The sequence below is a fragment of the Seriola dumerili genome, unplaced genomic scaffold (assembly GCF_002260705.1).
Source record: "Seriola dumerili isolate Sdu_G_001 unplaced genomic scaffold, Sdu_1.0 BDQW01000567.1, whole genome shotgun sequence".
NCBI classification, from domain to species: Eukaryota; Metazoa; Chordata; class Actinopteri; order Carangiformes; family Carangidae; genus Seriola; species Seriola dumerili.
Genome location: NW_019174822.1, coordinates 249,142 through 272,947, shown reverse-complemented (window position 1 = coordinate 272,947; position 23,806 = coordinate 249,142). Strand labels below are relative to the sequence as shown.

At 42.5% G+C, this 23,806-nt stretch overlaps 1 protein-coding gene across 1 annotated transcript in view; it reads left to right on the top strand.

The window, feature by feature from the left end:
• Window positions 1-23,806, top strand: part of LOC111236133 (glutamate receptor ionotropic, NMDA 1-like) — a 59,338-nt gene that overhangs the window by 11,384 nt on the left and 24,148 nt on the right. Inside the window, exons 5-9 of the mRNA XM_022764748.1 lie at window positions 5,360-5,422; window positions 6,354-6,451; window positions 8,561-8,682; window positions 14,415-14,589; window positions 15,436-15,586. Coding sequence (XP_022620469.1) covers window positions 5,360-5,422; window positions 6,354-6,451; window positions 8,561-8,682; window positions 14,415-14,589; window positions 15,436-15,586 — 609 coding nt within the window. The remainder of the gene's footprint in view (window positions 1-5,359; window positions 5,423-6,353; window positions 6,452-8,560; window positions 8,683-14,414; window positions 14,590-15,435; window positions 15,587-23,806) is intronic.

Sequence of the window (23,806 nt, the reverse complement as noted above, 5' to 3'; positions counted from 1 at the left end):
CTCCATCATCCTCCATCCTCCATCTTCCTCCATCATCCTCCATCTTCCTCCATCATCCTCCATCTTCCATCCTCCTTGCTTCAGTATTCTTTCTGCTAGAGGCTTCACTGCAGCTTCTCTTTCATCTGCCTTTCCTTTCCTTTTCTTTCCTTTCTCGTCCCCTTTCTCTTCTTCTCTTCTTTTTTCTTTTCTTGTCTTTTCTTCCTTTTCTTTAAGTTTTTCAATCTCCACCAAGAGCGTTGCGTGTTGCTCGTCAGATTTCAGTCAGGATGTTCATGAAGAAACCTTCATCTCTGTAAATAAACAACAGGATTCTTCGTCTGTTTGATTAGATATGTGCTTCGTGTTTCGTGTGGTGTCGGTTAGCTTAGCATGGATGTTGAAGAAAACCTCCAGTAGAGGGCAGCGCAGGAGACGGTGAGGGAGGTCGTCATAATGAGACAGTGGTGCTCGGTGAGGCATTAAATACATCACATGACCTCCACCCTTTTTAACATTTCTTCATCGTGTCCCACAGTCATGTCGCACCTCGGGGGGGTGGGGGGGGGGGTGACCTTATCCCGTCTCGTCGTTCCCGTCTGAACCTGTGAGCTTCAGGAGCACTGATGAACCAAGTGAAGTTCAGACAGATGCTCCAATGTCCAGATGAACGAGGCTTCAACACTGACTCCAACCTGAACCACGTCAACCCTCTGACACCACCCACAGTGTCTCCTGAAGCAGCGGCAGGAGTACCGGACCTCGGTTGTCATGGTTACATGTGTCACATTCATCCATCCACCACCACCTCCTCCTGACATGGACTCTGTCTCTTTGTACTACGTCACCGACACTTTTCATCATTACTGCAACCACTAGATGTCGCCTAGCAACAACGCCTAACTATGATGTCATAACAACCTGCTGACGGACGACCTGAGGGCTCGTTTCTTACTGGAGGACGCACTCGCCTTGAGACAAAAAATGTGATCAGATGATGAAGGTGGGACACACTCGAGTAAATGAGATAACCTCACCTGTTCAGGTAACAGGTAAAGACACACCTGGATCTGACCTCAACATCTGGACCAACACTGCAGTGACAAACCACTGATCACAAGAACTGACACTATAACAGAAGTTACTCATGAGCCACAGCTGCACATGATAATCCAGATCTCAACATCCAAATCACAGGAGCTGCTGTTTTTTGTTGTGCATTGTTAGCGTTAGCATTGTTAGCTCCATCAGTGTTGTGGTGCTACAGAGACGCCCCGGCCCACAGATCTTTTCTCCAGACGTAAAAGAACAAAAATCACATCATCATCATTTTTATATTTTTTTCAGTGAAACTGAAAATGCAAAAAAAAAAATCATTTCAACTGAAATAACAGTCGCAATATGATTTTTTATTTATGTATTTATTTGTTTTTTGCATATCGTCTTATGAACCCAGGTTTCTCCTGATTAAATGATCCAGACCAGAGTGAGACCAGGTGCAGAGGTTCTGCTGTGTAAATGCAAGAAGTCATGTGATGCAGTTTATCAGTGACACTGGTCAAAGAATGACAGAAATAATCAATGTCTTTAGAAACTTTAGAAAATACTGTCACATCAATAAGAACATTTAAATCTTTATCTTATTAAAGTTCTGACCTGAATGAGAAGAACCTGTGATGTTCTGTCACTGTGACCTGGTTACAGATTATACATGTCCAAGTCTTGTGTCGTCTTGGTGGAGGTTCGAGAGCTTCTTATTTTGCTTTTCTGCTTTTTTATTATGTTGTTTTGTGTTTCCTTACTTCAACTTTTCTTCCTTTATTTTGAAAAACAGCTTAAATTTTATTCCTTTTGCTTTCCTCTATTTCTTTAGGGCTCTCTCTCTCTCTCTCTCTCTCTCTCTCTCTCTCTCTCTCTCTCTCTCTCTCTCTCTCTCTCTCTCTCTCTCTTTCTGTCTCTCTCTTTCTGTCTCTGTCTCTCTGTCTCTCTCTTTCTGTCTCTCTCTTTCTGTCCCTCTCTCTCTGTCTCTGTCTCTCTCTCTCTCTCTCTCTCTCTACGTCTGTCCGTCCACATCATCTTTGAGTTCTTCACCTCCGTCTGTTGTCTGGTTTCTCATCACCTCGACACTGATGGAGAGTCGGAGTCGTGCAAACACATTTCAGCTGCTTCTGTCCTAGCTGTCGACCTGCCTCACTGTTGAACCACCTGTCTGTCTGACTGTCTGTCTGTCCACACGTCAGCGGACGGACAGACAGAGTCCAGTCAGATCTGATCTGAGCATCAGAGTGTGAAAATGTTTCCAGCAGGATGTGAGTTTTAGCAGGAAGTGGCAGCTCAGTAAATGACTTCAGTGTCAGGATACCGCCATGTGACGAGACATGGACTTTGAGACGTTTAAAATGACCTCCTCCACCACTCCGCCACTTAATTCAGATTTATTTTTGTTCATCCAGAGTTGTGTAAAATATCAACCATCAACCACTCAAGTCTTGAGTAATGGCTAAAAAGTGTTTTATGAGGACACTGAGACCTCAACCTTTGACCCTTGACCTTTAGCCACTAAAGTCTTATCAGTTTGTCGTTGAGTCGAGGTGAACGTTTTTACCAAATTTGAAGAAGTTCCATCACGTGTCCGCGAGACTGAGACGGACGTACGTAGGCATATTGTTCTCAAATACAATATGGCGGCGCGGAGGAATGAAAAAGTAGTAGAAGAAGAGTTCACAGCATAAAGGAGGAAGCAGCAACAGTTTTCAGAATGGCGGAGTTGAAGTTTCGAGAAGTTTAAATGATCTCACAGTTAGAGTCAAACAGCGTCATGAATATTGGAGGAGAGCTGCAGAGAGTCGGCAGCAGACATGAATATTACAGCACATTAGTTAAAGTAGGTGAACAGAGCTGCAGCTGTGTTTCTATCTGATGTGATCCATAATGTAATGATGATAAATATCACAGCAGCTCACAGGCTGAAACACAGTGTGGAGTCATGTTGAACACACTGGAGCTTCTCCTCTGCAGCCTGTGTTCAGACAACATGGAGAAACAAATAAAGCGTACATTTCCTCAGCTCTGACGTCAGTCATGTCGACCTCTAAAAACGACACCATAAAGAAGATAAAAGAGACCGTGAAGTATTTCACATTAAAAGCCTTCTAAGTGCGTGATCCCGCTCTCACATTGTAATTAGGGGCTTTAAGCAGCGACGGCTGAAGCGACGCTACGGAGCCTGTATACATTGTAATGTGTTGCCGTAGTGATGGAAATCAAAGCTCGCAAGGCAACATTTAACTCTAACAACGGCTACTTCACTACTTCAGGATACAGAGGCCGCTCTGAAGATTGCTACAGTACATTAGCCTGGCTCGCTACTTCCTGTTAGCATCCCCTTCCCCTCAAATCACCAACTGGAACATTAGCCTGGCTCGCTACTTCTTGTTAGCAACCCCCCCAGAGTCAGTGGCTACTAAAGTGTAGCTGGGGAGCTAACTAGCTAATATGCTAGTCAGCCGTGCTATTGCTAACAAACCACAAGAGTTCTCTGAGATTCTCTGTTTTCTCTTCTGTTTATTTTCTCTGACACTTATTTATACTTTAAATAACTTTGTTCGATTTAAAGACATTGAAAAAAATAAAGCTATCAGAGCTAACAGGCTTGGTAACGCTCTTGTTAGCTTAGCTCAGTCACTAACAGTAAACTAGTGGTGAGACTGAGAGGGTTTTAGGGGTTGAAACAGGTTCAGTCTGGAATAAAGAGATAGTGATAAAATTAAACTACATGACAACAACAACTGACCTTGACCTTTGACCTTTGACCTAATCTAATCAGTTCGTCCTTGAGTCCATGTGAACTTTTTATCAATTTTGAAGAAATTCCCTCGAGGCTTTACAGAGATATCGTGTTCACAGCCCCTAAAGCGCTTTTTCTGAGGTCACTGTGACCTTTGACCTCTTACTTTTTTCTACCAAAATCTCATCAGTTCGTCTTTGAGTCCAGGTGAATGTTTGTGCCAAATTTGAAGAAGTTCTGTCAAGGTGTTACTGAGATATTGTGTTCACAAGGTCACGGCCACGTTTTGAGAGGTCATTGTGACCTTGTCTGTGCAGACAACCTGAAAACAAAATGGCCTCCGGCTCTGACTAAATAAATGTGATATATATTAATATAATATAAATCAATGTGGCCGACAGAAAAACAAAAAGACAAAAGTTATCTTTAACATACAACAGACTTTACAACCTTTACAGTCACAGCCCAGAGACTTCGTCCTGAAAAAGACAAGAAACGCTTTATAAAAGGAGCATGTGTGTGTGTGTGTGTGTGTGTGTCTGTCTGTGTGTGTGTGTGTGTGTGTGTGTGTGTCTGTCTGTGTGTGTGTGTGTGTGTGTGTGTATGTGTGTGTGTGTGTTGTGCTGTCTGTTCCTGTCTGTGTGTGTGTGTCTGTGTGTGTGTGTGTGTGTGTGTGTGTGTGTGTCTGTGTGTGTGTGTGTGTGTGGTGTGTATGTGTGTGTGTGTGTGTGTCTGTCCTGTCTGTCTGTGGTGTGTGTGTGTGTGTCTGTGTGTGTGTGTGTGTGTGTGTGTGTGTCTGTGTGTGTGTGGTGTGTGTGTGTGTGGTGTTGTGTGTGTGTGTGTTGTGTGTTTGGTGTGTCTGTTGTGTCGTGTGTGTGTGTGTGTGTGTGTGTGTGTCTGTGTGTGTGTGTGTGTGTGTGTGTGTGTGTGTGTGTGTGCTGTGTGTGTGTGTGTGTGTGTGTGTCTGTCTGTCTGTCTGTCTGTGGTGTGTGTGTGTGTGTCTGTCTGTGTGTGGTGTGTGTGGTGTGGTGTTGTGTTGTGTTGTTCGGGGACTGTGGATGTAAATTTAATGAGATTAACATTTGGAGCGGATTGAGTTGAGGACTAATGGGACGCTCCGCCGCCACAGCGGCTCAACATCAGAGGAAGTCAGACTTCACTGACCTGGTTTATGACGGAGGTCGTCTTCACTGAGCTCACTGTACACCTGGTCTACCTGTCTGTCCTGAACCTCTGCTTACAGGTGTTTGTGTCTCAGCAGTGGACAGCTGTTGTTGGACCTGAGTGAGGAGATGGAAATTTAAAACCATGATATAAGATTTTATTATTTTTAGATAATTATATTATTGTATTTCATGTTGGACAGACAGGTGGACAGACAGACAGGTGAACAGAAAGACAGGTGGACTGACAGGTGAACAGACAGACAGGTGGACAGACAGGTGAACAGACAGACAGGTGGACAGACAGTCTTGTGTTTGTCCCTCCCGCCTCCTGACTGAATCACTTGTTGGATGTTGTGACATCATTTCCTCTGACTGTCTATAATCTTCTTCTGTGTCTGCATATTTTCTCTGTGACCATTACCATCAGACTAAAAACAGGAACTATGAAAACCTCGACCAACAGAACTTTGACTTCAGGAGAACACCCAAGGTATAAACTTGCATGGTCACATGATGCACGCCGCCCAACCAATCTCTGAGCTCGCCCGGTAGTAGCCAAACACCAGTCAGCCCCGCCCACCCAGAATCCAACCCGGCTCCAGAGATAGACTCTTATCCTGGTGGCACGTCTTTTCTCCACCATCTCTTTTCTTTCTTTTGATTTTTCATGAGTCCTGCACACCGGGAATGGGTTCACACTCGCAGGAGAGACGCCCTTCCTCTTCCTCTCCCCCACCCCCACCCCTGAGTTTTCTCCATGTGAAGGGTTGCATGCAGCCAGGCTGAGGCTTGGCTCTGTCTGCAGATCTGAGGAACGCCGCCCACCAGGATCCTCCTCTCAGTCCTGCAACATCAAACCTTTTCTTTTTCCTTTTGGGACATGACCCCCCACCACCCCATCCCACCTCCTGCTCCTGTACTCCCTGCCTCCCCCCTTCTCCTCCCCCTCTTCCTTCTCTTCACTCGAATCTTTTTTTTAATTTGCGGTTGCATCAGCGCTCTCTAACATGCACGCCCCTGATTGGTTGGTTGGTTGGAGTCTTGAAAGCGTCTCAGTTTGCATGTGCCACCACACCACGCACAACTTTTTGCCCCCCCACCCTACCTCCTCCTTCTTTGTTTCCAAGCTTCGACTTTCAGTTTTCTTTCAGTTCAGCAGATCTTCAACACTTTTTGTCTCCATTTTTTTGGCTCCGCCCCCCTCCTCCCGTGGTAGCGTGGGTGAGAGGGAGCATGGTCGAGGCTGGGGTCGGGGGGGGGGGGTTGGCAGGATCTTTGTGGTTCTAAGCTAACGATGCCTGTCCTATGATGTGTTCTGTGGTGTTTTGTTCTTCCGTGATTCTCAATGTCCTACGATGGTGCCTGTCGCCCTGCTGTCACCTGTCGCCCTGCTGTCACCTGGTCCTGGTCTGTTCCTTCAGGCGGAAAAGGTGCTGCTGTTCAGCCAGGACACCAACCTGACAGCTCTGCTGCTGGAGGCTAGAGACCTGGAGGCTCGAGTCATCATCCTCTCTGCCAGGTTTGTACAACAAAGGTCTTGGTTGGTTGCCAGGTTGTTTCCAGGGTTGTTTCTGGGTATTTCATTGGGCGTTTGGTTTAAACATGCCAGAACAACACGAAACGCGTCCTCTCAACCATTGATCGTTGAATTTACTCTGTTTTTATGAAGTCCAGCAGCATGTCCACGAACTCTAAATGTGAAGACTTCAGAAGTAAAATAGACACTAATAGATTTAATTCAGTATCAGAATATGAATTTTAACACCTTCAGAAACCCTGGAGAGTTTTGTCCTGGGGGGGGGGGGGGGGGGGGGGTCGTAACTGCTGCTCTTCAGACCACCACAGTTCCACCTCTTCTGAAGAGAAACAACTTAGATGCCTCCATACTTGATAACTACAGTTTCCAATCGGCCATTTTTAAGTCAGCCATTAGAGAAACTTGTTTTAATTTATGAAATTTATGAAAAAATACCAATCTGGTTTTCAGACCAATCACAGTACAGAGACAGAGACAGCACTAGTGAAGATTGTAAATGAGCTCAGGTGCGATATGGATATGAACAAACGTGTGTTCATACTACGTGACCTTTGACACAGTCAACCACTCTTCACTCTCAGACAGACTTCAGCCTGATTGGCTGGTTCCCGTTTAGCTCACTGATAGAGAAAATCTGTAAAATTACTTATGGTGTCTCTCAAGGTTCAATTTTAGGTCCTACACTTTTTTATATATCCTCCGCTATGCCGACGATACTCAATTTCATATTACCAAATCGATGCCCTTTTTGGCAGCATCTCAGATATAAGTCAGTATAAATTCTCTTATAAATTATATTATTTTATTTGTTTGGGTTTCGAAGGTTTTTGCATTTTGTTGTGATTCCAAACACATTGGCATGTTGTTGCTAGAGTGCTTGGTTGGTTTCTATAGGAATTTCTAAGGGGTTTCTAAGGTGTTTGTAGGTGTTTACCAGATGGGTATCTGGAGTAATTGCCTCTGTGCTGGAAGGTGGCTGCGAAGGTTTCTATGTGGGTGTTTTCAGGGTGTTACGAAGTGATTCTAGTCAGATTGTAGTTAGTGTGACTTACACTTTGAGGATATCATTACCTCTGGTTGCCAGGCGGTTTCCAGGGTTGTTTCTGGGCATTACATTGGGTATTTGGGTTAAACATGCAAGAACAACCTTCTCAACCTTCATTATCTCTATGCTTATTGTATGTAACCGTCCATAAACCTGCTATGACACAATAGAAACAAACTTGTGTAACTGCAGAACTTGCCTGAAAATCCTTCTGTTTTTAAGTTTCCTTCGGTATCACATTGATCCAGTGATAGTTGTCTGAACATTCACGATACACTGCAGACAGGAGCTGCTAATAATTAACTCAGCATACTTTTAATGAGAGTCTCAGACTCTCAAACCCATGTTCTTAGGTAGTAACTAAAGTGTTGTTAAGTGGTTGCTATGGGGACTTTGTCACGGTGCTGCTAGGTGGTTGGAATGGGGTCTGGGTGGTTGCTAGCATATTGTGAAGTGTTGTCAAATATTACCTGGTGGAGGGCTTGTTAGGATGTTGCTAGATGTTCGTCAGGGAGTATCTGATGTTTCCTGTGCTTATTCTATGAGGATGTTAGGTTTTACGTAAGGGTTACCAGGAGGTACTGTATGCTGTACTGAAACACCTACAGCAGCGGCTCCCAACCTGCGGCCCACTGGTGGCATAATCTTTAAAAGCTCCTTTCATTGAAGGTCTCTCACTGCAATTAGCCAATGATAGGAGGATAGGAGCTTTTTTGTTGTTGCCGGTTGCTGTCTAACTCTTTAGGTTTGCCTTGTATTAATTTACAAAAAAAGAAAAGAAAAAAAAGACTTAAAACCCAACACATCACTAATACGTCCCTTCACTGCTCTGCTGAGACTGGGAAACACTCGTTGACCGGCAGCATAGTGCGTCAAACACATGACTCTCCTGATACATAACAGCGTGCTGCATCTACAAATGTTTCATGTTTGTTTTGAAATTAAGCCACACTTCCTCTAATCCTTCGTTGTCGTTGGCGCGGACTGCCTCTCTCGAAAGCCTGACATCATTGTTTTGTGTTCTGTGTGTGTTTTTGTGTTTGTAGTGAGGACGAAGCTGCAGCGGTGTATAAAGCCGCCCGGCAGCTCAACATGACCGGCTCTGGTTACGTCTGGCTGGTCGGAGAAAGAGAGATGACCGGCAAAGCCCTGAGTGAAGCTCCAGATGGTAGGTCAACCCCTTCCTCCTCCTCTTCCTCACTAATGCTCTTCACACCTCTGCCTCACTCCCTCCTCCCCTCTGGGAGTTTCTGTCTCTCAGCTCTGCTTCCATCCAAGTCTCTGCCTAATTCTTAGTAGACGCCAACATTCAACTTTCCATTAGAGACACTGGAGAGAATAAAACAGGCTGCAAAAAGACACTGAACCACAAGCTGCTGTCACCTGCAGACAGAAATAGATCAAAGTCTTCAGGAGCTGTTATTAGACTTCACTCGACTTTATTCCTTTGTTTCTATATTTGCACCGGCAGGTTTGAAGTAGTGAAGCTGAACAGAATTCAGACACAGCAGTTTAAAACCAGTTTCAGTTTCTGACACAGTTCACAGTACATGAGTTCCCTCTGCAGTGAGCACAGCTACGAAATACATCTGATAATAGCAAGTAAAAGAGAAAAAGAGAAAGTAACTAAAGAAACAATAAAACTACACGGAGAGAAGAAACAGTCCTGCATTTATTTTATTAGAAATAAGAAAATAACGAGAATAACAATTTTATGACAAAATACAAATTCTAATTCAACAGTTACTGTAAATAAATATGTGATAATTAATCTGCTTGATGGGAACATGAAATGAATGTTCATGTTGTCAGGATTTATTCAACACATGTGGTTGCAGTGGTGTTATTAGGTGGTTACTTAGGTGGTTACCAGGGTAACAGGTTACCAGGTATTTGGCGGACTGCTTCTTTTCTCCTGTATTTAGGGTGTTACTTGCAAGGGTCGGTACAGTGCTGTTGGGGGTTGTTAAGATGTTGCTAGGTGGTTGCTAGGGTGTCTGGAGTTTGGGTTTGCACGAGTCATAATACTGTTAGCAGCAGGAGCTGTTGTCTGCCAGATGTCCCCTACCACAAAACGAGCACTCCCTCTGCACCTTGTCACAGCTCAGTACTAGAGAACCCACAATGCACCTGTCAGCAGGTGGAGTCCGCTGACAGGATGAGGACTGGTTTCTGCTGGTTCAGGGTTACTAATATGAGGTTCTGTTTTTTTTGGCAGGAACAATATTAAACTACAATACCACTGTTAGCTTCATGCTAATTAGCCTCTGCCTGGTGATGTAATTGGTCGGATAAAAAAAAAAAAAAAAAAAGCCAGGAAGAGACCAATTAAAAGAAAGTAATACATTATTATTTTTAATTAGGTTTTATTTGTGAGGTTTTTGGCTTATTGAGGCTTTACTACAGTGAACAGGTTTTAAAACATTATTGTGTGTTTGCTATGGCATTCAAAGGTTGTTGATGGGTGTTAGGGTGTCGTGAGAGTTATTCAGTTTCTCGTGATGATCAACTCACGGCTCATGTTGGATATCAAGGTGCTTTAAAACCCTTAGTGTTCGATATTTTTCTCAGAGTCATAACTCGGTCAGATCTCAACACACGAAACACATATTATCCTTCTGTTTTTAAGTTTCCTTCAGGGATCCAGTAATAGGTGTCTGAATATTCATGGCTACACTGCAAACAGGAAGTGCTAATAACTAATTCAGCGTACTTTTCACTGCTGTTCTCAGGTGTTGTTGTGCGGTGGTTCTTTCCATTTGAGAGCATCAGCTGTTTTAGTGATCATCATCATGGGCTTTAATATAACTGGATGGAAACATGGCTGCTCTCTGCCTCTCTCTCTGTCTCTCTCTCTGGTAGAGCTGTAGGTCTCTGGTGAAGGAAGCTAATCCTCCTTACAGTCAGTTAGCTTCTCAGCGTCCTGGTGTGTTTCTCTCTCTGGTTTCTTCTGACGCTGGTTGAACGTTTAAACATAAAAAAACAAACAGACATGTTTAAAGGTTCCTAACCACTGCTTTCTTTTCCGGCTCATTGTAACTGTGTGACCTTAAATGTGTCTAACATCTTTTTGTTTGTTTCATTTTCTATAGTGTGTGTCGTCCGCCTGCCCGTCTGCCCGTTCTCGCAGTAGACAAGCCAATAACATGTGCTGCTGTGTGGGGGAGGGCGGTGGGGGGGCTTTATGCGGGTTAGGGCGCGGTGTGGTGGGGTGGGGGGTGGGGGGGCTTGATAAAGAGCTTGTGTCGCTGCAGTTTCCGTGACGTATGTCTGAACGAACACTGGTAAGATGCCGCCGCTGCTTCCTGTTTCCTGCTTGATGCTCTGTCCTTTCCACCATTGGTCAATAGAGGCCCTAACCACTGCAACACGGAGTGTGGGGGCGGAGTTTATTGAGTCAGCTGATTACTCAGTCAGCCAGATGAGCACATAATGTAAACAGATTACATATAGGCATGAACAGACTGTAACTGTAACAGAGCTTTATTTCTTCCATGTTCAGCTGTTTGTATAAACATGAAACTACATTTTTTACAACCTTCACCTGTTCTGTGATGATTGTTGAATTTTATAACCTCCTCTGGTCTTTTTTAACACTATTTAACACTACACAGAAGAAGGATCTAGAGTTTGTGCAGAAAAAAGGAGAGCGTGCATGTGCAGGAAGAACAGTTGTAAAGATCGACCCTGACTCCAGAGGGTTAATTCTGATGTGGACTATTACTTTAAATGTTTTAGACCGTTAACCACAAAACTACGTGCAATCACTGCTGAGCATTTTCAATCAGCAGCTGATGGATGAACTGATGGAGATGAAATGCTCAGCAGTGAAGTAAAAGCTGTGACTGTGGTTGAACTGAGGGCAGATTGTAAAAACCAGACCATCCAGTATATCCTGGATATTCAGTCGGTCTCTCTGGCTGCTGGGTAATCGGCTCCCCGCTCTGTTGCTGTGGCGTTTTATTTGAGAAAACATCCTCACCAGCCAGCTGCTGCACTCTTAGAAATGATGTGTTATTTTTCTACACATCCCCGTCTCACCCAGACTCCAGATGTGTCAAAAATGATCCATCATTGTCTTGAAAGCGTAGCAGGACTGCACTCTGAAAATAATCCTCAGCTGTTTTGTCTCTGTCAGGGGAGGTTTGAGGTTTCTTTTTAGGGGAACTGTTTCAGATTAAAGCCTTTTTCTTTTGACATTAACCCACAGAGTCTTAACATTCACATTTCTATTTCATCTCTTATCCAGAGAGAGCACTACGACCACAGAGGGATCATGAAAATATTCCTTAAAGTTTACCTTAGAAATGTGTACTGCCACATTTCCATAAAAATAATGATGAACCCTTTAGATTTGAATGACTCCATGATCTAAATCCAGCGATTTGACCTTGAGTGAAGCACAATATAGGCACAGCAGCATGGGGTACTTGTGTCATCGTAACGTGGTTTCATCCATGTTCATAAAAATCACTCTCGTCTGAATTCATTCTTTCAACATTTTAATTGTAATCTCTAATCTCTGCGTTCGGTCCTCTCCATCCTGCTGTTACCGGGATCCCTGGACTTGCTCAGGGACTCGCTTCTTCTGTCCACCCATGACGTTTAGCCGGCTAACATACAGGAAATGGTTAAAATCATTAAAGGCTGCTAAAAACATAAATATTATATAACTGGCTGTTTTCCAAACAAAAAATGACCGTCCTTATATAAACACACAAAGCGAGTAACGAGACATTCTGACCGAACACAACCCGGAGGTTTTGGTTTCACTTTGGCTCCATGATTTCATGTAAATATAAAACTACTCTTTGAAATGAAATCCACATAAAGACCTGGTGGACTGGATCATTCGACGAGGTGAGATAATACAGTGAGGAGTTAGCTCACAAATCTCACTCCAAACTTCTCAACATGTTTCTGGACATCTTCTATGTTGGGTTATAAACAGGGGGTGAACAGAACAATATGATCAGCTGTAGCTGAAAAATAATACAGTTCGTCAACGGCTCTGTTTGTTGACGAAAACTGAACATTAAGAGGTTGTTAGTGCTACAGAGCTGTTGTGTTGGATTGCATTAGATTGTACAGGTGTTCCTGTTATTGTGTCCACCTCCTTTACCTGCTGAAACGAGTCCCTAAAAAGAAACCTATGAAGCTGCACTGTGACATTATGGATTTTGATGTTGTTTTTCTTCACCAGACACTTGTCACATTATGAGGAAAAAGTTTCTGCATTTGGTGCTTTGGCTAACTAAACAGCAGTCTGCTAACATTGTTAGCATTCCTCAATGGAGATAATAAGATCTGCTACAGCAGAACACATTCATTTTAATCAGGAAAGCTGTCCATAATCATCAGTGTTTAAATAGATTCATAATTAATTTAGTTTAGCTAAGCTAGCTGATTGGGAAGGGGGTCTGCACTGTCGGTTTATTTTAATTAGGAATGCTACAGTAGGCTACGTGTGCTCATTTGTTTCAGGGAGGAAAGCTAGCTTGTTGAACCCTTTAGTTTTAGGGAGAGGTGTTACCAAACTGAAAGGTCCAGTTAATAACAAAACACATATAACCATAGTTTGTAGATTGGCTAGATTTTCATTTATTATACTCTCAGGTTCAGAGAAAATGTTAGTTTCTGGGAGAAAATGGCTAATGTTACTGTAGTAGCTAATGTTAGCTAGCTGCACCAAGTGGTTTTGGTCAGGAATGTTAACAATGCTAGCTGCCAGTAGTTGAAGTAACAAATATTAGCTAGCTGTTTCCAGTAGCCTCAGGAAAAAATAAAGGTTGTTAGCTTTGAAGTTCCCAGTATTTTTGGTGGCAAATGTTAGCTTTTTCTGTCAGAGAGAAATGCTAACATTGTTAGAAAGCTCTTCCACATAGTAATAGAAGGAAATGTTTGCTGTCTGTACTTCAGTTCTAGCAAAATGTTCCTAAAACGTTCGGAGGGAAACATTAGGTAGCTGTATTTCAGGAGGGACTGATGTTACCTGTCTCTTGTCTTTTGGTGGGAAATGTTAATAGTGTAAGGTAGTTGTTACCAGTAGCTAACATATCCACTCGGTTTTGGAGGGAAATGTTAGCTAGCTCCGCTGTTCAAGAGGGAATATTAGAAATCTATAGTTTTGGTGGGAAATATAATTACTCTGTTATCTACACCCAGTGGTTTTATTTTGAAATGAACTGTTCTGTAAAGGTTTTAGAGAGACATGTTACTTTTCCCTGTAGTTTAAGGGAGGAATGTTAACTGGCTGTACTTCAGGAGGTAGTGTTAGCATCTGTGGTATTGATAGTGATATTTTAGCCAGTTGTTCTGTTCCAGTGGTTCTAGTAGGTAATGCTTACAGTGTTAGCTAACTGTTTACAGTAGTTTCAGTAGGCAATGCTATCAGTGTTAGCTAGCTGTTGTGGTCAGCTGGAGGACTGATGTAGACGCTTTTCATCGCAGTGTGACGAGTTTCTGCTGAAGGAAAACTCCAGACACAGTTCATAATGTCTCAGAGAGGCTTTTTCTGCCCTGAGGCAAACGGCTATGATTCTCAGAGTGAGCTCCCAGCATGCAGTTTGGTAGTATTGAACACTGACCTGACGCCTGAAGCCCTGAGTGTGTGTGTTTGAATTACACCGAAGAACTCTTAATTACAAGAGTAAAATTAAAGTGTGTGAGAGAATTTTTAATTAACGAGTCTGTGTGAATGAGGACAGTTTCCAGTCTGCAGCCTGTTTAACTCCCCGCTGTGTGTGTGTGTGTGTGTGTGTGTGTGTGTGTGTGTGTGTGTGTGGCGTGCTGTCGTGTGTGATTCGCGATCTCCCTGTGCCTGTGTGTGTGCGTGCAAATCTGCATGGATGAATGTGTGTAGAGGTGTGACGTTGTGTATGTGTGCTGTGTGTGTTGCAGGCCTGCTGGGCCTCCAGCTGATTAACGGTAAGAACGAGTCGGCTCACATCGCGGACGCCGTGGCGGTGGTGGCTCAGTCTCTGCAGGAGCTGTTTGAGAAGGAGAACATCACGGAGCCTCCACGGGGCTGCGTGGGAAACACCAACATCTGGAGGACCGGTCCGCTCTTCAAACGGTCAGTACCACCACCGACTGGCCGACTGACTCATGTAATCCTTAAACAGATCAATAGCTTTACTTTCCCTGTAGTTTCAGTGAGGAATGTTAACTGGCTGTACTTCAGGAGGTAGTGTTAGCATCTGTGGTATTGATAATGAAATGTTAGCCAGTTGTTCTGTTCCAATGGTATTAATAGGGAATGCTTAATGGAGGAATGTTCACCTGATGTTCTCAGTAGTTTCTGTAGGGAATGTTAACAGTGTTAGCCAGCTATTTACAGTAGTCTCAGTAGGCAACACTAACAGTGTTAGCCCTCTTATTTAACTGGTACTCAGATCACACTGAAGCTCACAGCTCAGGCCTGTGAACCTGTGTCGGCTGAACATGGCGTGGTGAAGGTGACACTGCAGAGAGAGTGGTGAAGGAGTGAGTGTTGCATGACCATGGTGCATTCATGAGTTCATCTAGTGTGAGTCTCTGAGAGTTTCTAGTCCTCAGAGTTACTTCCTCCTTCAGCTGGAGAGAGAAGTGTCAGAGACGCTTCACTGATCTGATCTGGATTCAGCTTCAAGTCAGACTGACACAACTGGGACATAAACCTCCTCCTCCTCCTCTCTGTGTGACCTATATAAACCATCGGGTCAAGTTGAATCATTTTTATTTATGTTGTCCAGTATCACTGAGTCTCTGCAGTAATGCAGCAGCAGCATCATGTGACCCGTTGTTACTTCACGTATCCTCGTCTTTATAATCATAATAAAACCGTACAAGATCAGAACCAAAAATATAATGAAAAAACAAAACAAAACCAGATTTCCACTGAGCTGACCCCACCCTTCCTGCTCTCTGATTGGCTCCTCAGGGTGCTGATGTCATCAAAGTACCCTGATGGTCTGACAGGACGGATCGAGTTTAACGACGACGGCGACCGGCGCTTCGCCACCTACAGCATCCTGAACTACCAACAGAAACCAGGTCGCCTCGTCCAGGTCGGAGTCTTCAACGGATCACAGGTACAGGACACCTGGTTACACCTGGTTACACCTGGTTACAGATTCTGAGCTTGTTAAGTGGTGTCAATAATAAAATAAAGTTTGTTTTTTAAATGAACCATTTTAAACCTGTGAAATGAATCTGTACATGAGAAGAAAAGATTTGAATAAAACCTGTGAACAGGTGAGGTCAGTGGGGGGTCGCACAAACACTGTACGAACTTTGACCCTGTTTCTACACCTGACTCCGATTGGACAGTGACAGTCCAGGTTTTTTTTACACATGCACTTCTTTTAAAAAACACAAATCTCTTCCTCACATGTTCAAACTGCAGATTCATTTACAACTAGAAACTGGAATTACTGAACATCCCTTCACATTTTCAAAATCATTTGGATCATAATTTATCTGTGTGTGTGTGTGTGTGTGTGTGTGTGTGTGTGTACAAAGCATTGGTTGCAGATTACTACACACTAGAGGGCACCATGCTGACGGAAGCTCACTCTTGAGAATGCGACATCGAGCGCGGCGTATTCCTTGCCTCAAGGACAGCACAGTACATAAAAGCCTCTCCAGAGACGATTCATTACTATCTGACTTGTCATTTGATACTTTAGGGAGTTTTCCTTCAGAACAGAAACGGTCGTCACACTGGGACCTCTATCTTGAGTCGTGATATGATAGGTCGTCGTAGCATGTGCTATAGTCGCTTCGTGTTTTTATGACACCACTGAAGAACACAAATAAGCACTAGCGGAGACACTGATTAGTGGTTCATACTGCCTAGCTACTTGAAACGTTATACATTAAACCAGTTAGCTAACAGTGGTAAGACATTTGACCTTATTCTCCATTTCTAGGAACCCACTGGAACAGAACATTACTGGGCTAAAGAATATTCACTCATCAAAGTATCACAGCAACTGTGCTACAACACACTTACTCTGAAGTTACAGCCAGTTAACATTCCCTCCCTTAAACACATGAGCACGTGGGTATATTTAAGTAACATGTCTCTCTAAAACCTGCTTTTTATACGAACACGATTCATTCAACACATGAAACCACTTTGGATAGCTGCCATGAATCTTAGAGTTAATGTATATTTAGTTTTTCCCCAACAAAACCAATAGCTTTCTAATAATCCCTCTGAACAAGGCGAGCTTAGCCTATATCATTTCTCCCTATACCAATATATACCTCAGAGAGTGAGGAATATGTTAACTTACTGGCTAATCAACTTACCCTTGTTAACACATAGTGTAACAATTTACCCACCCAACAAAAGACAAGAACAAGGTAAACCACTTCAAGATCCACACATCCCATAATACAGCTACGTTCATAATGTATTTCCTCTACACGAACACGTTTTAGGAACATTAATATGCTAGAACATGATTAGTCACAAGACAGTGCAACACAATTTCCTTCTATTACTTTATGTGGAAGACACTTTATTCTAACTTAATTGCTCTCAGCATTCTCTCTTTGACAGATTACATAGCTACACCATGTTGCAAACCAAAAGGAAGATACCTGGGCAAACCTTTTCTTAAAATGTCTTAACTTAACCTTTTTATTTTTTCCATGAGGCTAACTGGAAACTAGCTAGTTAATATTTGTTACTTCTCAACACAACTGGCTTAGCTAGCACTTTTGTTAACAATTCCTGTTATTCCAGAAATCTGACAAACTCTTGTGCAGCTAGCTAACATTAGCTACTGACAGCTCGAGACATTACGCTTCATTTCCTCTCCACCAGAAAGCATAACACAGGTTTTGTCTCTGATTTCCTGGAGAGTATATAGTAATTTGAAGAAATCTAAAAATGTCACCTCTCAAAACTATGGTTATGATGTGTTTTGTTTTATTCCATAACTTATGGCCTCTACTCAGTTTGGTACAACCCAACTCATACCACTAAAAACTGATAAGAGAGATTTCAGCATAGACTTAGCTTATTCCCCTACACTCGAAAAACATAATGCAAGACACACGTAGGCCTAACTGTAGTGCATTCCCCTTATTAAAATAAACTCGACAGCTGTCCACGTACTCCCCTTACCCAATCAGCTAGCATTAGCTTATATACTTAATTTAATTATGAATCTATTTTAAACACTGCACTGAATTATTGGATTCAGCTTTCTCTGATTAAAAAATAGAATGCTTAGTTCCTTGCTGTAGCATGGAAGTCTTAATTATCTCCATTGAGGAATGACTGAACAATGTTTACGCCAGAAGAGATGCTGCTGTATATTAAGTTATGGACCAAGCACCATTAAATGACACATAATCTTTTCTTCCGCTAGTAATGAATGAACAAGATCAGCGCTCGGTGAAAGGAAAAACCAAACATCAAAAGTCCATAATGTCACAGTGCAGCCTTCAACTAGGTTTCTTGGTGTGTTAGGTGAACTTCGTAGGTTCACGCAGGTTAAAGGACGGTGGACAACGAGATAAAAAGGGACGCAACACACTGTACAAATTTGCTAGGGATGAGCAACTCCAAACACACAGCTATCTGTAGCACTAACAACCGGTCTTTAGATAGTTTTTCACAAGTTTTCGTCAAAGCAAACAGAGCCCCATGTTGATTTCACCTGAACTGTATTATTATCTCATTTGCCAAAGCTACAGCTGATCTTAATCATTGTTCTGTTTCACCGGGCCCTGTTTATAACGCCTAACAATAGAAGATGTTCCAGAAACATGTTGAGACCGAATTAGTTTTGTGGAAGATGAAGATTCTGATGTATGCTATACCCTCACACTCGGTATTATCTCACCCCTCGTCGAATGACATCCAGTCCATCCAGGTCCTTTATGTGGATTTCATTTTAAAGGTACTATATGGATATATTTACAATGAAAATCATGGAGCCTAAGTGAAAAACCTCCTTGCGAGATAGGGATGTGGTTCGGTTCTTTCTAGAATCATGTCCTCGTTACTATCGCTTTGTGTTGTCATATATATATAAGGTACTGGTCATTTTTTCTCTGTAGTTTTGGAAAAACATCCCAGTTAATAATAATAAATATTAGTATTAATACGCAGCCTTTATAAATAATTATTAAAACGCACAAAGATTCGCTGTATGATATAAGCAACCGGACTAAACGAGACGATGGGGTAGAAAAAAAGACAAACAGATATTGCGATCGAGTCGCATGAGCAGAGTCTCAAAGGAATTCTCTCTGGTTAACCAGTTCAGGGATGGAGAGTGCGGACCGCAGAGAGATATCTGTCTAGAGATTAGAGATTACAATTCAAAATGGGTATGAGAAGAATGAATTCAGTTCCGTTACGAGAGTGATCTTACTAGAACATGGATAATCTGCCACGGTGTGACTTAATGAATACTAAGTTTACAACCCATGGCTGGCTGTGCAGGTATATTGTGCTTCGACTCTAATGGTCAAATCTGCCAGGATTTGATTGTTATGCATGGAGTCATTCAAATGCTAAAGGGGTTCATGCATCATATTTTTATGGAATGAATTTCGCAGGTACACATTTCTACAGGTATTAACTTTAGATATTTTCATGATCCCTCTCAGTGGTCGTGGAGTGCTCTCCTCGGTGGACTCAGAGGATAGATGAAAATTATCAAACGAAACATGTGAATGATTAAGACTCTGTGGGTTAATGTCAAAAGAAAAAGGCTTTAATCTGAAAACAGTTCCTAAAAAGAAAACCATCAACACCTCAACCCAGCCAGCTTGCTGCATCTTAGAAATGATGTGTTATTTTTTCTACACATCCCCGTCTCACCCAGACACTCCAGATATAAGAGTGAAATGATCCCATCATTGTCTTGAAAGCGTAGCAGGACTGCAGCTCTGAAAATAATCCTCAGCTGTTTGTGTCTCTGTCAGGGGGAGGTTTGAGGTTTCTTTTTAGGGGAACTGTTTCAGATTAAAGCTTTTTCTTTTGACATTAACCCACAGAGTCTTAACATTCACAATTTCTATTTTCATCTCTTATCCAGAGGAGAGCACTACGACCACAGAGGGATCATGAAAATATTCCTTAAAGTTTACCTAGAAATGTTGTACTGCCACATTTCCAATAAAAATAATGATGAACCCTTTAGATTTGAATGACTCCATGATCTAAATGCAGCGATTTGACCTTGAGTGAAGCACAATAATAGGCACAGCAGCATGGGGTACTTGTGTCATCGTAACGTGGTTTCATCCATGTTCATAAAATCAACTCTCGTCTGAATTCATTCTTTCAACATTTTTAATTGTAATCTCTAATCTCTGCGTTCGGTCCTCTCATCCTGCTGTTACGCGGGATCCTGGACTTGCTCAGTGGACTCGCTTCTTCTGTCCACCCATGACGTGTTAGCCGGCTAAACATACAGGAAATGGTTAAAATCATTAAAGGCTGCTAAAAACATAAATATTATATAACTGGGATTTTTCTAAACAAAAATGACGCGTCGTTAATATAAACACACAAAGGCGAGTAACGAGACATTCTGACCGATACACAACCCGGAGGTGTTTGTTTCACTTGGGCTCCATGATTTCATGAAATATAAAACTACTCTTTGAAATGAAATCCACATAAAGACCTGGTGGCTGGATCATTCGACGAGGTGAGATAATACAGTGAGGAGTTAGCTCCAAATCTCAACTCCAAAACTTCTCACAATGTTCTTGGACATCTTCCTATTGTTGGGTTATAAACAGGGGTGAACAGAACAAATATGATCAGCTGTAAGCTGAAAAATAATACAGTTCGTCAACGGGCTCTGTTTGTTGACGAAAACTGAACATTAAGAGGGTTGTTTAGTGCTACAGAGCTGTTGTGTTGGATTGCATTAGATTGTACAGGTGTTTCCTGTATTGTGTCCACCTCCTTTACCTGCTGAAACGAGTCCCTAAAAAGAAAACCTATGAAGCTGCACTGTTGACATTATGGATTTTTGATGTTGTTTTTCTTCACCAGACACTTGCTCACATTATGACGGAAAAAGTTTCTGCATTTGGTGCTTTGGCATAACTAAACAGCAGTCTGCTAACATTGTTATGCATTCCTCAATGGAGATAATAAGAGTACTGGCTAACAGCAGAACACATTCATTTTAATCAGGAAAGCTATGTCCATAATCATCAGTGTTTTAAATAGATTCATAATTAATTTAGTTTTAGCTAAGCTAGCTGATTGGGAAGGGGGTCTGCACTGTCGGTTTATTTTAATTAGGAATGCTACAGTAGGCTACTGTGTGCTCATTTGTTTCAGCGAGGAAAGCTAGCTTGGTTGAACCCTTAGTTATTTAGGGCAGAGGTTGTTACCAAACTGAAAGGTCCAGTTAATAACAAAACACAATATAACCATAGTTTGTAGTTATGGCTAGATTTCATTTATCATATATACTACAGGTTCAAAGAAAATGTTAGTTTCTGGAAGAAATATGGCTAAATGTTACTGTAGTAGCTAATGTTAGCTAGCTGCCACCAAAGTGTTTTGGTCAGGAATGTTAAACATAGCTAGCTGCCAGCAGTACCGCTAAAGTCATTACAATATTTAGCTAGCTGTTCTCCAGATAGCCTCAAGAAAAATAAAGGTTGTTGCTATTGAATCGTTCCCAGTATTTTTGGTTGGCAATGTTAGCCATTTTCCTGTTCAGAGAGAACATGATTTAACAAATATGTTAGAAAGCCATATCCACAATATAATAGAAGGCATGAATGCTGTTGACTGTCTGTACTTCGAGTTTTCTAGGCAAAAATGTTCCTAAACGTTCGGAGGGAAACATTAGGTAGCTGTATTTCAGGAGGGACTGATTGTTACCTGTCCTCTTGTCTTTTGGTGGGAAATGTTAATAGTGTAAGGTAGGTTGTTACCAGTAGCTAACATATCCACTCGGTTTTGGAGGGAAATTGTTTAGCTAGCTCCGCTGTTACAAGAGGGAATATTAGAAATTCTATAGTTTGGTGGGAAATATAATTACGGTCTGTTATCTACACCCAGTGGTTTTATTTGAAATGAACCTGTTCTGTATAAGGTTTTTTAGGAGACATGTAACTTTTCCCTCTGTAGTTTAAGGGAGGAATGTTAACTGGCTTACTTCAGGAGGTAGTGTTAGCATCTGTTGGTTTGATAGTGATATTTTAGCCAGTTGTTCTGTTCAGTGGTTCAGTAGTAGGTTAATAGCTTACAGTGTTAGCTAAACTGTTTACAGTAGTTTCAGTAAGGCAATGTCTATCAGTTGTTAGCTAGCTGTTGTGGTCAGCTGGGAGGACTGATGTAGACGCTTTTCATCGGCAGTGTGACGAGTTTTTCTGCTGGAAGGAAAACTCCAGACACAGCGTTCATAATGTCTCTAGAGACGAGCTTTTCTGCCTGAGGCAAACGGCTATGATTCTCAGAGTGAGCTCCCAGCATGCAGTTTGGTAGTATTGAACACTGACCTGACGCCTGAAGCCCTGAGTGTGTGTGTTTTGAATATCACCGAAGAACTCTTAATTACAAGAGTAAAATTAAAGTGTGTGAGTAGAATTTTTTAATTAACGAGTCTGTGTGAATGAGGACATTTTCCAAGTCTGCAAGCCTGTTTAAACTCCGCTGTGTGTGTGTGTGTGTGTGTGTGTGTGGGTGTGTTGTGTGTGTGTGTGTGTGTGGTGTGTGTGTGTTGTTGTGTGTGTGTGTGTGCGTGATGCATGTGAATGTGTGTGATGTGTGTGTGTTATGTGTGCTGTGTGTGTTGCAGGCCTGCTGGGCCTCCAGCTGATTAACGGTAAGAACGAGTCGGCTCACACATCGCGGACGCCGTGGCGGTGGTGGCTCAGTCTCTGCAGGAGCTGTTTGAGAAGGAGAACATCACGGAGCCCTCCACGGGGCTGCGTGGGAAACACCAACATCTGGAGGACGGTCCGCTCTCTCAAACGGTCAGTACCACCCGACTGGCCGACTGACTCATGTAATCCATTAAACAGATCAATAGCTTTACTTTCCTGTAGTTCAGTGAGGAATGTTAACTGGCTGTACTTCAGGAGGTAGTGTTAGCATCTGTGGTATTGATAATGAAATGTTAGCCAGTTTTCTGTTCCAATGGTATTAATAGGAATGCTTAATGGAGAATGTTCACCTGATGTTTCTCAGTAGTTTCTGTAGTGAAATGTTAACCAGTGTTAGCCAAGCTATTTACAGTAGTCTCAGTAGGCAACACTAACAGTGTTTAGCCCTCTTATTTTAACTGGTATCTCAGATCACACTGAAGCTCACAGCTCAGGCCTGTGAACCTGTGTCGGCTGAACATGGCGTGGTGAAGGTGACACTGCAGAGAGAGTGGTGAAGGAGTGAGTGTTGCGTGACCATGGTGCATTCATGAGTTCATCTAGTGTGAGTCTCTGAGAGTTTCTAGTCTCACAGAGTTACTTCCTCCTTCAGCTGGAGAGAGAAGTGTCAAGAGACCTTACTGATTCGATCTGGATTCAGCTTCAAGTCAGACTGACACAACTGGACATAAACCTCCTCCTCCTCCTCTCTGTGTGACTATATAAACCATCGGGTCAAGTTGAAATCATTTTTATTTATGTTGTCCAGTATCACCTGAGTCTCTGCAGTAATGCAGCAGCAGCATCATGTGACCCGTTGTTACTTCACGTATCCTCGTCTTTATAATCATAATAAAACCGTACAAGATCAGAACCAAAATATAATGAAAAACAAAACAAACCAGATTTCCACTGAGCTGACCCCACCTTCCTGCTCTCTGATTGGCTCCTCAGGGTGCTGATGTCATCAAAAGTACCCTGATGGTCTGACAGGACGGATCGAGTTTAACGCGACGGCGACCGGCGCTTCGCCACCTACAGCATCCTGAACTACCAACAGAAACCAGGTCGCCTCGTCCAGGTCGGAGTCTTCAACGGATCACAGGTACAGGACCCCTGGTTACATGGTTACACCTGGTTCAGATTTCTGAGCTTGTTAAGTGGTGTCAAATAATAAAATAAAGTTTGTTTTTTAAATGAACCATTTTAAACCTGTGAAATGAATCTGTACATGAGAAGAAAAGATTTGAATAAAACCTGTGAACAGGTGAGGTCAGTGGGGTCGGCACTAGAAAAACTAGCTAAATAGAGAACAGGCAGCAATCATTAAAGTAGATACAAAGCCCGAAAAAAAAAGTATAAAGTATGAAAACAAAAAAACACTGTACGAACTTTGACCTGTTTCTACACCTGACTGCCGATTGACAGTGGACAGTCCAGTG